The following is a 13541-nucleotide window of genomic DNA, read 5'->3' as shown; positions in this document are numbered from 1 at the left end:
AAAACATTTCCAGAGGCTGGCTTTCAGTGGGTGGAATCATTCAAAAGTTTTTTTCCCCAGTCTTTTGTGCAGTCAGTTGTTTCCAAAGAAAAAAAATAAATACATTTTAGAATGTGTGCAAAAGTACATACATTACTATTTTTGTTTGTACCAAATTGCCACACTCTGCAAAGTTTGTTCAACATATCTTACAGATGGTACTTAGATGCTCTTTATTGGATTTGGGAAAGTTTACACTCCAGCAACCCCAGGTACCCGAGTTAGTGTTACGTTCGCCAAACACATTGGTTAGCCCTCATCCTAAATGCTTCTTCTTTTGACGTTAAGAGTGAATAATCAGCCAAACAGGGTTATGTTAGAATGAAAGAAGGAAGAATGTAAGATCAAACTCTTATCATTCTTATCAAGCAGGGCTAACTTTTTGCCAAGGACATGCAGCTTTAGCCTCAATCATTTGGCATGATATCATGTATGTAGCCATCAAGACACTTTTCATAGGGTTCCCATTTTAAAACATAAGCTGGAAATATTAAAAAGTCAGCTGGAAACAGTGTTTTCAACCAACTCATGGAGCAAACTTAGCTTACTTAATTAGCCGTTAGCGAACGGTCATTTATTTCAGTTTAAATGAATATGTCTAATCACAACAATTTTACATAGAAAAGGTTCTGTTTTTAGGCAGGCAGCCATGGTGAATTGATTTCTTTACTTAAGCTGTTTGGTGATTAATTCAGTAATTGAGATTCTAATCCAGATGTCTGATAGAGGTATTTTGGCGGCCTTGTGTCTTGGGAATGTGGCCTTGTTGATAAAGCTTCAGTGTCTCAGTTCACCAGTTAGTAAAAAAAAACATCAGTGTCTTGCTAATTGGTTGATAAGTCATCATCAGTCACTCACCTCATTTGTTGAGAGAACCGAGTCCTCATCCAGACTGAGAACAGCATCAGTGAGGATGACGTCGTGGGGGAAGAAACGACTGCTCATCATCTTGAGAGAGAGAGACACAAAGAGATGAACATTATTAACAATAGCTGTAAACATCCCATCAAAAGCAAAATGAATTACATTTTCTTGACGTGACAGCTGGAAGAACCACATGTGGCAATAACCATCTTTGGTAACTGACCTGTAGACAGTAGTTGTTGAGGTCTTTAGGTTCATATTTATGATTTTTTTTATGCCTTTATTAGATAGCGATAGAGGTCGGATTTGCAGTTCATGGTCGGCGTCTTAACCCCCTAGGCTAGGGCTATTCAATTACAAATTCAATTGGGCCAGATTTTAAAACCAGGAAATGTAGATGGGCCAGACATTTTCAGCAGCCTATTTAAAACCTTTTTTTTTTTTTAAACAAATACAAATGAATGTAATAAAAAAAAAAGCAGGCGTTTGGAGATGGCGGTAAAATAAACAAATACTTGTGAAAGATATGATTGGCGGTGTCGCTGTAAACATCCTGCCCGATCGGTACTGGGCATGTGGAACTGAGATGAGAAAGAAGCGGATGGCTCACTTAGCTACTTCCATACACTATATATGTATTTTACTTATTTTGTCATTTATCATATTTATGCATGCTGGGCCACTCGGAGGTTGCTTCTGGGCCGGATGTGGCCCGTGGGCCGCCAATTGAATAGGCCTGCCCTAGGCCATGGGGTGCCCCAATATTCCTGATTTTTTTCTGAGATGTTTAAGTATCTCAGGAAATATGTTTATGTCCATAAGCATTTTAAACGTATAGAGTTGGTATAGAGGTATGAAAAATCTGGGTAAAATAAACAGCCACTGAGAAAATGTGTTTGTTTCACAACCTGCTGTGTGTCTATCGATCGACCAGATGATTTCATAAGTTTAGTGTGAGTTTTTATCAATTCATTGCCTAAGAGAAAGTGTAGTAGACCTTAATCTATTCGCCTAAAGAGGGCTGCTGATGATGCTATTGACTTGTAATTAAAGTGTGAATTATTCAACTGTTGAGTAGCCCTGGTTCAGCTGAGGTTTCAAACGACCATCTCCTTGAAAACATACAAACGGTGTCAAAACTGAAACAGAGGATTGAAGGTGAAGTCACATCAGACATGCACAACGGATTGAAGCATGTGTTTCCCGTTTTTGTGTGAGTAGGTTTTACTGAACAAAGTGTCACTTGTTTAATTTCATGTCATTAAAATAGAACTGTCAGAAAGTCAACAGTGTAAATGTGAGACGATGATTAAACATGAAAGGCACAAACTGAGGTTAGACAAACGTGATCTTTCAAGGTCAGTTCTCTAGTGTTGCTAGGTTAAACCTGGAAGATCAGCTGAACTAACCACACCACTTACAGTACATGATGCACTTCAGTGTAAGTAGATTATATATTTTTGTTGTTATATTTTTATCTAGGTCAACTAAGATTTTATGTAAGTGAAATGAACCTCCATGTTAACTACTGTCACAGCAGTGATGTTTAACATGGATTCACTGTCTGAAATAAAGTAGATTGAATTTACACCCCCAGTGGTAATATTAAGAGGCTTATTTTGCAAAGTAAGACGACAAATATCTGCAAGGTTAATGTCTACTTTCATCTCAGCTTAATGAGTCGATGGATGCTGAGTGCAAATTCATCAAGAAATGATGCGTAACATCAAATGAATTTGAACACAAATCCCCCAAATTCCTCCAATTATTTGAGAGTGCCACATAAAAAACTGCATTAAATCACTGCTTAAAATGAAAACATTTATTTTCTTTGGATGGATGCCCTATAATCAGCAGGCAGGTAATTAGTTCAGTCAGGATGGTCTTCGTAGTAGTGTAACAGTCTCAGCCTGTGAAAACCACCATCACAGTGTAATTGGCTTTAGTAAATAGCCTCTTGCCTGATAATCAACTGCATTCATGCTGGACAAAGTGTCTGAATGTAATAAATTCATAATGTCAAAGATTTGCATGAGTAAGAAGAAACATATGCACAATCACATGCACAATACACACACACTGTCATGGGCTAGTCTTACAGGCATGGAGACTTTACATTGTGACTTCCCTGCTTTTCCCAGCATCCTTCAGGTCACCTTGAGGTTTATTTCAAAGGACCCCTTGCCTATGTTTGACTGTTGGGAGTCTCTTTCATTGTTTTCCCCCTTCTTTCTCTTTTTTGCTCAAATTTTGTACCAGTTTGTGTGCATTTGCTGGTTAGATTATACATTAAACCAATAAATGCTATTAACCCTAATGTGACTCAGTCCAGCTCTTCTCGTCCATGTTGACTTAAATATTGAGCTTAACGGGTCATTCTAGACCTTGGAAACATGAGAACTGAGGACTGTGTGATATAGTCGAAAGCTATACAATTGTTTCAGTGGTTGCGTTTATCCAAAGCAATTTGCCATCATTCACATACACACCCACACACTGATGGCAGAAAAGCACTGGCAATTTAGGGTTCTGTGTCTTGCCATACGAGACTTGACGGTGCCACATAAAAAACTGTGGACGGGAGGAGCTGGGGATTGAAACGCCAACCCTGCAATTAGTGGACAACGCACTTTACCTCTTGAACGGCTCAGAATGGTAAATATTATACCTGCTTAACATCAGCATGTTATCATTATCATAATGAGCATGTTAGCATGCTAACATTAACAGTTAGTTTAAGGTACTGCTGTGCCTAAGTACAGCCTCACAGAGCTGCTAGCATGGCTGTAGAGTCTTAGTCTTGTTTATTATGATTTGTCAAAATGAATTCACATCACATCCATTTTTAAATTAAAACGATCAATCCAGTGCACCATTTGCCTCCAGGTTTTGATAGAGTTATACAGTAATGCCCCATGATGGACTAAACGCTGTGTTAGATGCTTTTCCACTCTGACAAGAACATTAAAAAAAATATTGGCCTGAAAATGGTTAAACTGAAAGATAATCATTACTGACTTAAAATATTGCCCATCAGCAGTTGCATTCCAGTAAATATATCAGTGTTGGCACAGGCCAAAAACCTCATAATAGCTGAACCCACCTGTACTGTATGTCTGCCCCCCCCAACTTCCCCCATCCCTCCTTCTGGCTGGTGTCAATGCCTTTCTGCCTCTGGACAGAGATTAGATCCCACTGAGATCACTGGCAGTTCAATGGTCTGAAGCTTATCTTTGTCGCTCTCCTTCCACCCATTTCCTCTCTTTAAATTTGCTATGACGCCTGCTACTTCAAAGGGAGTCTCTGGAGATATTTGGTCTGTCTTTATGTCGCGTATACATCTAGATGTCTGTAAATTACAGTTAAAAGTCAAAGATCACATAGCTGTCTGCAACACCATCATAAACAGCCACTTTCTCTCACTTGTTATTATTGGTGTTAGAAATGATGGCACATGTACAAAAATGTGCTTTACTATTTCAGTCTGTGTATGTCAGAGCAGGTCTTTATCCCCATTTCCAGACCACTTTCCTGATGTTTGATTTTACTTTTGTGCCTATTTCAACTATTTTATTAAATCTGAAAAAAGGTCATTTTGGTAATGATGCCTGGTTAATAATCTGTCACTACTCTGGGTCTGTGTAGGCAATAGGACTCAAAGGTTCTATGCTGATCAGATAATTCAATTTCCCATGCTTTGAAATGAATATGAATATAAAATATTACATATACTTCCAGACACCGCTATATCTCAGAAGTGCAACTGTATCGTTAGTCACTTAATTCAGAGTCAGTATTGTTGGCTTTTGAAACTATTTCAATATATTGCCTAGTTTCTTCTACAACAAAATGTGCTATCATGTATTATAGCTGACATTGACTTGAGTTTAAAGATAGACTAATTAATATTTTTAGATTAACAATGGATTAAATGACCTTGTGTAATGTAAAAGGAGTTATTTGTAGTGACGATACCACAGAGAATTATCAACTGACACTCTTTCAGCTCATTGTTTCGGTTTTACGGCTGCAACTTACTGTTTTTCTTAACTCACTGCTCTCAACCTCATTTCCCGGAGCAGCAGGCAGTTGTTTTTAATTAAAATGCTCCAAAAAGCCACTGTATGCTACCTGCCTGGCACGAACTGGCAGACAGAGAAAGTTAGCGACTATCTGGTGAAGAAAGTGGAGCATTTTGCAAGATAATTTCCTCAGGAGTTGGTGGAGAGCAAAACAGAGCTACAAGGATTTGAGAATGAACTTCTATTCACCAGGTAGAAATAAACACGGCTGCTAATGTTGCTTTGTGTCTCCTGGATGTGTAAATAAAGAGGGTCTTGACTATGTAGCTCATTTTTATTTCTGTGATTAGACAAAACAAACATAATACAATACATCAAATCTACAGGTCTGCATGACAAAAAAAGAATTTACTTTTGGTGTTGATAAAATACTAACTTTGCCAATGACTGGATAAAGCCTAAGGACAGTCTTTCCAGTCTAATTAAAATGAAATAATAAACTAAAATATATTTTGAGGTCAACACAAGACCATCAATTATACTATAAGTCTGCTACCCTGACCTTCTGTTCAATCAGGTTTCAACATTAGGTCCTACTTGACCTTTGAACTCTTTGGTATAATTTAAATGCATACCTTAGGAGTCAGGATCAATGTTTAAGATTAACCTATCAATATAAAATTCCGGGTATGGGGGCAAGACATGCAATATTGCAAGGTGATTGATGAAAGTGAGGTATGGTCGACATATTAACAGTGAGTGTGGGGAGTCCACAGGTCACTCCTTTGATAATATTGATGTGGGGTTGTAAATGCTTAACAAGCAGGACCTCACATACAGCGAGGCCAAGCTATGAGGAACCTGATTCATCTGATCAATACTCCCTGTATGCCCCAAACGGTTGGTAATTAATTTAAACTTGTACGATCCTGAATCATTAATGGGCTCCGGCCCGACCAGAATCTCAAAGTGTCTCCAAATCAGGCAGCTTGCAATCAAGGTGAAGTTGTGCCTCCTTTCTTCAGTGGGTGGGTTTGGCCTCAAAGTAAATTTAGTAAAAGTAGTAAAAGAGTATAATAGTAGTAAAATAAGAATGTAACAAAAATGTTTAACATTTAAACTCAGACATGAGCATGGCAATGAGTATTTAATACAGCAATTTAATATGTAACAGCAGCAAAATGCATGTAAAACACTGCTGAGGAATGACAATAACTGAAATTAGAAATGCTTTCTTTTGTGATTCACCAGGACTACGTTACTAGGAGTATTTAGAGACAATGTGAATGTTACCACAAATTTTTGATTGTTCTTTAACATTTTAAACATGTCACATTTCATTTGATAACTGCTTTCAGTGTCTCCACTGCAGCATTTTAAACGTTTATTACCAAACAACACTTCATTGATGTTACTGTAGCCAGTTTCTTTCTGAACTGTTAAAAGTTAAAATCTTCAAGATCCTATTGTTATGCTTCCTATTTGTAATATTTTTGGAGATTGATTGAATCTATTAACATTAGTACTTATAGTCCATGTTTATCCTGCCGACGAGAATTCAAATAACAGACTGCAAACTTTTTGATATTGACTGCATTTCTCTAACCGTCTGCTGTTTTTGTTTCTGCCCCTCACTCCCCCTCTCTCCTCAGCCTCTCCTCCTTCTCCTCGCTTCTCTGTGCTGGACCATCACCCGTCCTTGGACCTCTCTCTCACTCCTGGCTGTCGGTGCCTCATCCAATCGTTGATCTGGATCTTCGTCCTCCAGGAGATTCAGCCTTTTTCTCCCTCTCTCCCTAGTTTGCATGTGATCATGGCTCTCTCTCCCTCTGTGTGTTTGTTTGTTTCTCCCCTCTGTGTGAATGCTGCTGTCCTCTTCTGTGTTTTCCTGGCCTGCCCCCTTTCCAGGTCTCTATGGTGGAGAGGAGGTGGTGTGGCTCAGATCCTACTTAGTGGGCGACACCTGAAGCTGCTCAATTGTCCTCCTGGATCCATTCTCTTCATTTATGTTTTACAATCTATATTTTCTTATCATAATTGTATATACTATGATTTTCTGTTGTGAATCAATTCTGTACACACGACATCTATTGTGTGTCTGTCCGTCCTGGGAGAGGGATCCCTCCTCTTTTGCTCTTCCTGAGGTTTCTTCCATTTTTTTCCCTGCTAAAAGGGTTTTTTGGTGTTTTTCCTCATTTGAATTGAGGGACAGAGGGTTTTGTATGCTGTACAGATTGTAAAGCCCCTTGAGGCAAATTGTGATTTGTGATATTGGGCTATATAAATAAAACTGACTTGACTTGACTTGAGATTCTTCGGTCTGGAAACTGGAGTCAAATCCCTTGTATGCTTAAACATATTTGGACAATAAAGCTGATTCTGATTCAAACCACATTTAAATGATGGTAAAAAAAAAAAAACCCCAACAAAAAACAAAACAAAACAAAAAACAAACAGTGAGCAGCGATCATTTAAGGCAAGATATTTTGAGACGAACAACATCAGTCATTTGTTCAAATGCTTTCTGACAAGTGACTTCTTGTAGCTTGTAGCAAATAATGACTGTCCTTTCTCAGAAGCAAAGGTGGGTGTAGTATAGGTGGATGGTTGGGTGAACAATGCATCTGATTTTGACACTTAAGGCCGTGGTTTGCTTCCTGCCTCCTACCAACAGTCTTTGTTGGGTTCTTCTAACTACGACTACAATCTTTTCCTAACTTTAATCAAGTATTTTTTTTCATACCATGAAGGACAAGAAACCTATTGTCTCGTTTAGATATGAGGAGTTGTGAGATATTAACAAAATAAATTCAAGAGTAGATATGGTATATTATGAAGAGAGTGGAAGCAAACACAGAGTTAAAGAAGTACAGGAAAGAGAGAGTCAGGAAGTAAAAGCTTGCTGATGGAGTATATCCACTCAGCATTACAGAGTACATACACTCATAACCAACAGCAAATGACTCTGCTGCTGTGCTCTGTCGAGGCAAATCACAAACTTTCTGTGTGTGTGTGTAGTTATTATAGTGGGAACAAACACAGCAAGCGCTTGAAATGAAATACACTGAAGAGCATCTGTCTGGGCTGCACGACAATATACCACATGACTAATTATAGGACCATAGACGCTGTTCGGTACTGACACACACACACATGCATATAGCCTCTGAGACACATTTTATGGTAACCAGTGGAAACATTGTTCTTGTATTTCAAAGGGGACACATTTACATGAAAACAAACAGAAGCAATTAGACCACAAAGCAACAGGATTGAAGAGAGAGAGAGAGAGAGAGAGAGAGAGAGAGAGAGAGAGAGAGAGATCGGTGTGTGTGTGTGTGTGTGTGTGTGTGAGTGAGAATGTGATTTTTCGGAAGAGGCTCAATTGTTTAGATTGTGAAAAATCCCATAAGAGTTGTGAGTTCCTATGTTCGTGTATGACTGTAAATGAGAACAAACCCAACAAAGTCACACTCCCGGCTTGAATCTAATAGCTGACAATCAAAACTGAAATAGCACTGCATTAGAATTGAGTTAATACAGGAAAGAACATTTTCTACTGTACAATACTTCTATATCATTCTTAGATGTCTCTCTATAACTGTTAACATACATGCTAGTTTGTATTATTTACATTGTATTCCAATAAGGGCTCAGTATTTGCTTTTTTATCAGTGGTGGATTGTAACTACAATTATTCAAGTACTAAGTTTGAGGTACTTGTACTTTACTTGACTATTTCAAATCTATGCTACTTCTACTCCACTACATTCATTTGACATTGCAGTGTAGTTACTTTTCAGAGCAAGAAAAACAAAACAAAACAAAGAAAGAGGTACAATACAGTACAATATTAAAGGTTAAACCTGTGGTTTCTAACCTTTCTGGCCTTTAAAAAAAAGCAGTGTTGTCGTGGCTCCTTGTTATGTTGAGTTGTTAGCAGTTCCACCAACGAGAATTTGCTTTTCAGTTTTTTCTTGTTTCCTGACCTATTAATCATCTCACAATCCGAAATATTGTAGATATTTCCATTTCATTTCAACAATATTTTTGGACAGAATTCAGCAATAGATTGATTTTTTTCATAGAAATGTTGTGAGGCTGCTGCACCTGTTGCATTATTATTCTTCTGCTAGATTCACAATATTTATTCAGTATGATTTTCTTAATAAACCAATTTATGCATGTAATGTTCTTTCAATAAAACCACGGAATTGCAGTTACACATTTTTGTGCAAAAGACTTTCATAATGCCCTTGCAACATAGTAAATCACATCTTGACAGAACCACATGGCATTCTGTCAGTGAAACAACATGAAAGTATGAAAACAGCATAGTTAAGAAATGTTCTTTAGTCATCAAGATAAGTCCACCTACAGCACAGAGATGTCACTCATGATAAAACCACACTTTAAGTGCTGCTGTTGGTTGGATTTGAAATTTATTTTGTTCATACTAGAGAGGCTCTCTTAATCCAGTCCAAACTTGCCACAACAGATCTAAAGGCCTAATTATTTTAGGCCCCTATACAAAATACTATAGGAAACCATCTGGAAAGCTCGCAATAATTAAAACAAAAGATATCACAGTGACAGGAACTGAGAGATGTGGGCTGTAATGTGACCAAAAAAAATAATTACAAATATACCTCAGGCACCTGGGGGTGGGGGGTTGCTGCAGCACCCTCAGCACCTCTCCTTCCTGCGGGCGACGTGTCTGTGTGGACTCTCCTCAGGACCAGCTGTGTCTGACATGCATGGTCCATCAATCAACAGTAGTCAATGAAAACTTTCCTCAGTACTCACAATGACTTTTCACACATTGCAGTGGATGCACTAATTGTTAATCAGTCTAATTTTTTCCTTTTACCTGAAAATTAATTTTGGGAGCTGGTGGGGTGTGTAATGGGGGGGGACACGCAATGCACCATGGGCGAGCATTGCACACCGATGCCCCCACCTTGGCGACAGGCCCAAACCAGAAGGTGGCCACCCAAAAATTTAAATGCTGTTATTATTAATGCGAAAAGTTATGTTTCACAAAACAAAATGTTCAGTGTGAGAAGAGTATAATGGTAAATTTTCAGGAAGGTAGCCAATAAACGCACAGGTGTTTTTCATTTTAAATGGTTTAATCACTTCTCAGATTGATTTGGGGAAAAAAGAGAAGGTGTAAATTTTTCCACCCTAACAGGTGTGACAAAACTAACAGGAAACAGTGAGGGAGATGTCAGTCAAACACACACCCCCACAGTCCTGTGGAGAGGTTGAATCAGCTTAAATAATTGAAAACACCTGTGAGGGTAATCAGGGCCTTTAAAATCCATCTGACTATACTGGTTAAAAAACTTTGTACTTTCAGTATTTCACGAAGTAGATACTATTGATACTGATGTGTGTAGTATACAAAGCCTCAAAATTGTGGGAACTTCTGATGAAGATTTAAGAAAAGGTTTTGAGGAGGCCTCTTTAGGAGTAGCATTGGGAAGGAATTTAGGTAAAAAAATGGTCACTATCATAATATCAGCAAAGAATCAGTATTGTGATTACAACAATATTCACAGGACACTTATAAACAACAGAATAAAAGACCAAGTATTTATAAGTGCCACTTGGTGCAGAAACGTCTGCAGAAAACATTTAAACATGCTCAATGGACTGAGTACTTACAATACAAGAATGTTAATAAAAGCCAAAGAGAGTCTGAAGCACTTGGCAGTAATAGAGAAAACAAGTCTTTCATTTTCAGTGACAGTTTGAAAAGTTAAAACTGACTGACACATTTCAGCCTCAATGAGCCTTAGTGAGGGTCCGCTCTTGTTTTTCTTTGGGTTTTAATATAATAACAACCCACAAGGGTCTGAACATCTGGTGTTCTCAAGGGTATTTGCTTAATTTCCTGAATCATTTATCCTGAAGTGAAGCTCTAAATGATGTAGAATTCCTCCCTGTAGTTATTGCAGAACTCAGGATATGCACTCAAATGCACATCAGGATAATTTTAGCTCTATTTTAGCTTTCTACACTGGTGACGTTGAGGTTTTATAATTCAAAATTTAGCTGATTTCTCTTAAGTTGAACAGATATCATGTCTTTTACATCTTAATGAGTCTGGGTGAATCCTCAGGAGACATTTTGACTATTCCAACCTCAAAGCTAAAGGCTGAAGGTGATCAGGCTCATGCTGTCACATCCCTGGCCTCTCTTATCCTCTTAGGAAAATAATCCAATAGTGGGATCACAGTTAATGTGTTGAAGGCTTTAATATCTGATGACAAGTTTATTATTTTCAAAAATAAGAATCCTCCATCTCACTGGCTTATGCAATGTGTATCATGATTGCTGTCTGGACCTCTTTATTTAAACTTTCAAGTAAGTTTTAAAGGAGCAGTGTGTAGGATTTAGTGGCGTCTAGTGGTGAAATTGCAATTTGCAACCTTTTGAATACTGTTTGCTCATCCTCCCCTTCCAAGGATGTAGGAGAAACTACGGTGGCCGCGAAACTCACGAAAAACATGAAAGGCCCTATCTAGAGCCAGTGTTTGGTTTGTCCGTTCTGGGCTACTGTAGAAACATGGCGGTGCAACATGGCGGCCCCTGTGGAAGGGGACCCGCTCCATCTGTAGATATAAATGGCTTATTCTAAGGTAATGAAAACACGATTCTTATTTTCAGGTGATTATACACTAATGAAAACATACTTACTACTAAATGTTACACACTGGTTATTTTAAACAAAAAAGTTACACATAACCAATAACACACACAGTTTACATATACCATGTTATGATTTAAGTGTGATTGTGAACCCTACTGGAGTACAATCAATACTGCAAAATCAATTCCTGGTATTAAATCCTACTGCTAACCAACCCGGATCTTGATGGATCTGCGTGTTATATTTTTTGTCATTCTCTGAGCCTTCCATCAGAACATCTCTTTTGCATTTTCATTTTCATCCTTCCTTTCTAGCGTCTTACAATTTAGGTTTGTGATATCTAGAAAACAGCTAGAAGACAAAGGGTTGGTGCTTTAATTTCTGGTGCAGACTGCCTACAAACTTTGGCTAAAGTACCTTTGAGCAAATCCATTTTATAAAAGCGAGATAAATGTCTTCACTGCTAAGCAACAAAGTATCATTTAATACATAATGGATGCAAAAAGCTGTTACCTTGGTCTGTCCTTCAATGACAATGAGAGGCACGCTGGTGGAGGGCCACTTGTTCCTAGGAGGTAAAGGCTTGTTGCAGTTCCATAAAACCACAATCTGTATGGGAAAAGCACATGGAGTCTGTTAACATTATGTAACCATCAACTTCATACATTAGTTTCTGCATAGAGGTTTTTGAAACAGCTGATATCTTTCATAAAGTCACTGTAGACAGTCTATCTCAGGATGCATTTTTCATCTTTAAGAAGCAAAGCTTCTCGTCAGTCAGGGTTTTCTTGTGTGATCATTTTATGATGAATTGTAATGGACCATTAGTTAGGTGATGGTCATGCCCATATATTATCATGCACAGAGGTCAGGCAAGTATGTGTATTAAAAAAACACAATGTTGGAGGTACGGCAGAGTATAGAGTCACTTCAAAGAAAGACAAATCAAAAATTATAAGGCTAAAATCAAAATGTTTTGAGAAAAAAGTCAACACAATATAAAAAAGTCTAATAGGCATAATATTGAAAGACAAAAGTCAATTTTTTGACAATACAACTAATTGTATCAAAAAAAAGTCATGTTGAAAATATAGTAGGAATATTATGAGGAAAAAGTCTTATTATGAGAATAATATTATGAGTAAAAGGTTAGTTTGAGAAGAAAATATCCTATGTGAGATTTGTTTCCCGTATGATTATGACTTTATTCTTGAAATCACAGATCTTTTCTTCCCTAACAATGGCCCCAATACCCTGTTGTATTTGTGGAATGGCTGTGCCCCATCATCAAATTTTATTTTATTATTTATGAAGAAAAACAAAAGGAAGAAGAAGGATGAATAGGAGAAGGAAAGCAAAAGAGAAGAAGCAGAGGACTGTTCATATTTAATACAGTTTTGTTATAATTTTCTCTTTGATGCACCAGCACAGCATCACAGTGAGATGCAGACACACTTCCCACCTGTGCACAGAACTTGGACTTGGCTACAGCAATGATGAGCTTCACCACAGGGGAGATCTGGGACTGCAGAGGAGTAACCGTATGGATCACAGCTGTGAACTGCTGCGATGGGCTCTTACCTGGACACACACACACACGCATTTCAGAAACAGTTGTCATTGGTCAACTGTATTTAGGTTTTTAATACAGATTTGTGCAGATGTAGCTCTCCATAAAGCTCCATTAATGGTTAACTGGACACAGAGTGCTCTGTGCTGCATCCGTCATCAATCTTTCTGACAGGATATATACCCCCGCTTCCCATGACTGAGCATGAGTAAACATGTCTAATCCAAGGGTGAACAGTTTGCTTTGTGTGTCTCTTTTAGTGAATCATGCTGACTTGTTCCTGTAAGGAGTAATTGTATTTTCTACAACCTCACAATAAAACAGCTCTTGTTAGTTACTTTTTTTGCATTTTATTGAGGCAAACAAATGAACCAAACAGGACAAAAAG

At 38.0% G+C, this 13541-nt stretch overlaps 1 protein-coding gene across 2 annotated transcripts in view; it reads right to left on the bottom strand.

The window, feature by feature from the left end:
• The window catches only part of LOC122862811 (exostosin-1), a 232205-nt gene that overhangs the window by 13676 nt on the left and 204988 nt on the right, over positions 1 to 13541 (bottom strand). For both annotated transcript variants that reach the window (XM_044168517.1, XM_044168518.1), the window contains 4 exons: positions 13046 to 13164; positions 12097 to 12192; positions 9575 to 9673; positions 898 to 987 (listed from right to left, as the gene is read on the bottom strand). In XM_044168517.1, coding sequence (XP_044024452.1) covers positions 898 to 987; positions 9575 to 9673; positions 12097 to 12192; positions 13046 to 13164 — 404 coding nt within the window. The remainder of the gene's footprint in view (positions 1 to 897; positions 988 to 9574; positions 9674 to 12096; positions 12193 to 13045; positions 13165 to 13541) is intronic.

Source organism: Siniperca chuatsi, linkage group LG16 (assembly GCF_020085105.1).
Source record: "Siniperca chuatsi isolate FFG_IHB_CAS linkage group LG16, ASM2008510v1, whole genome shotgun sequence".
NCBI lineage: Eukaryota > Metazoa > Chordata > Actinopteri > Centrarchiformes > Sinipercidae > Siniperca > Siniperca chuatsi.
This window is presented reverse-complemented; position numbering and strand designations above follow the sequence as displayed.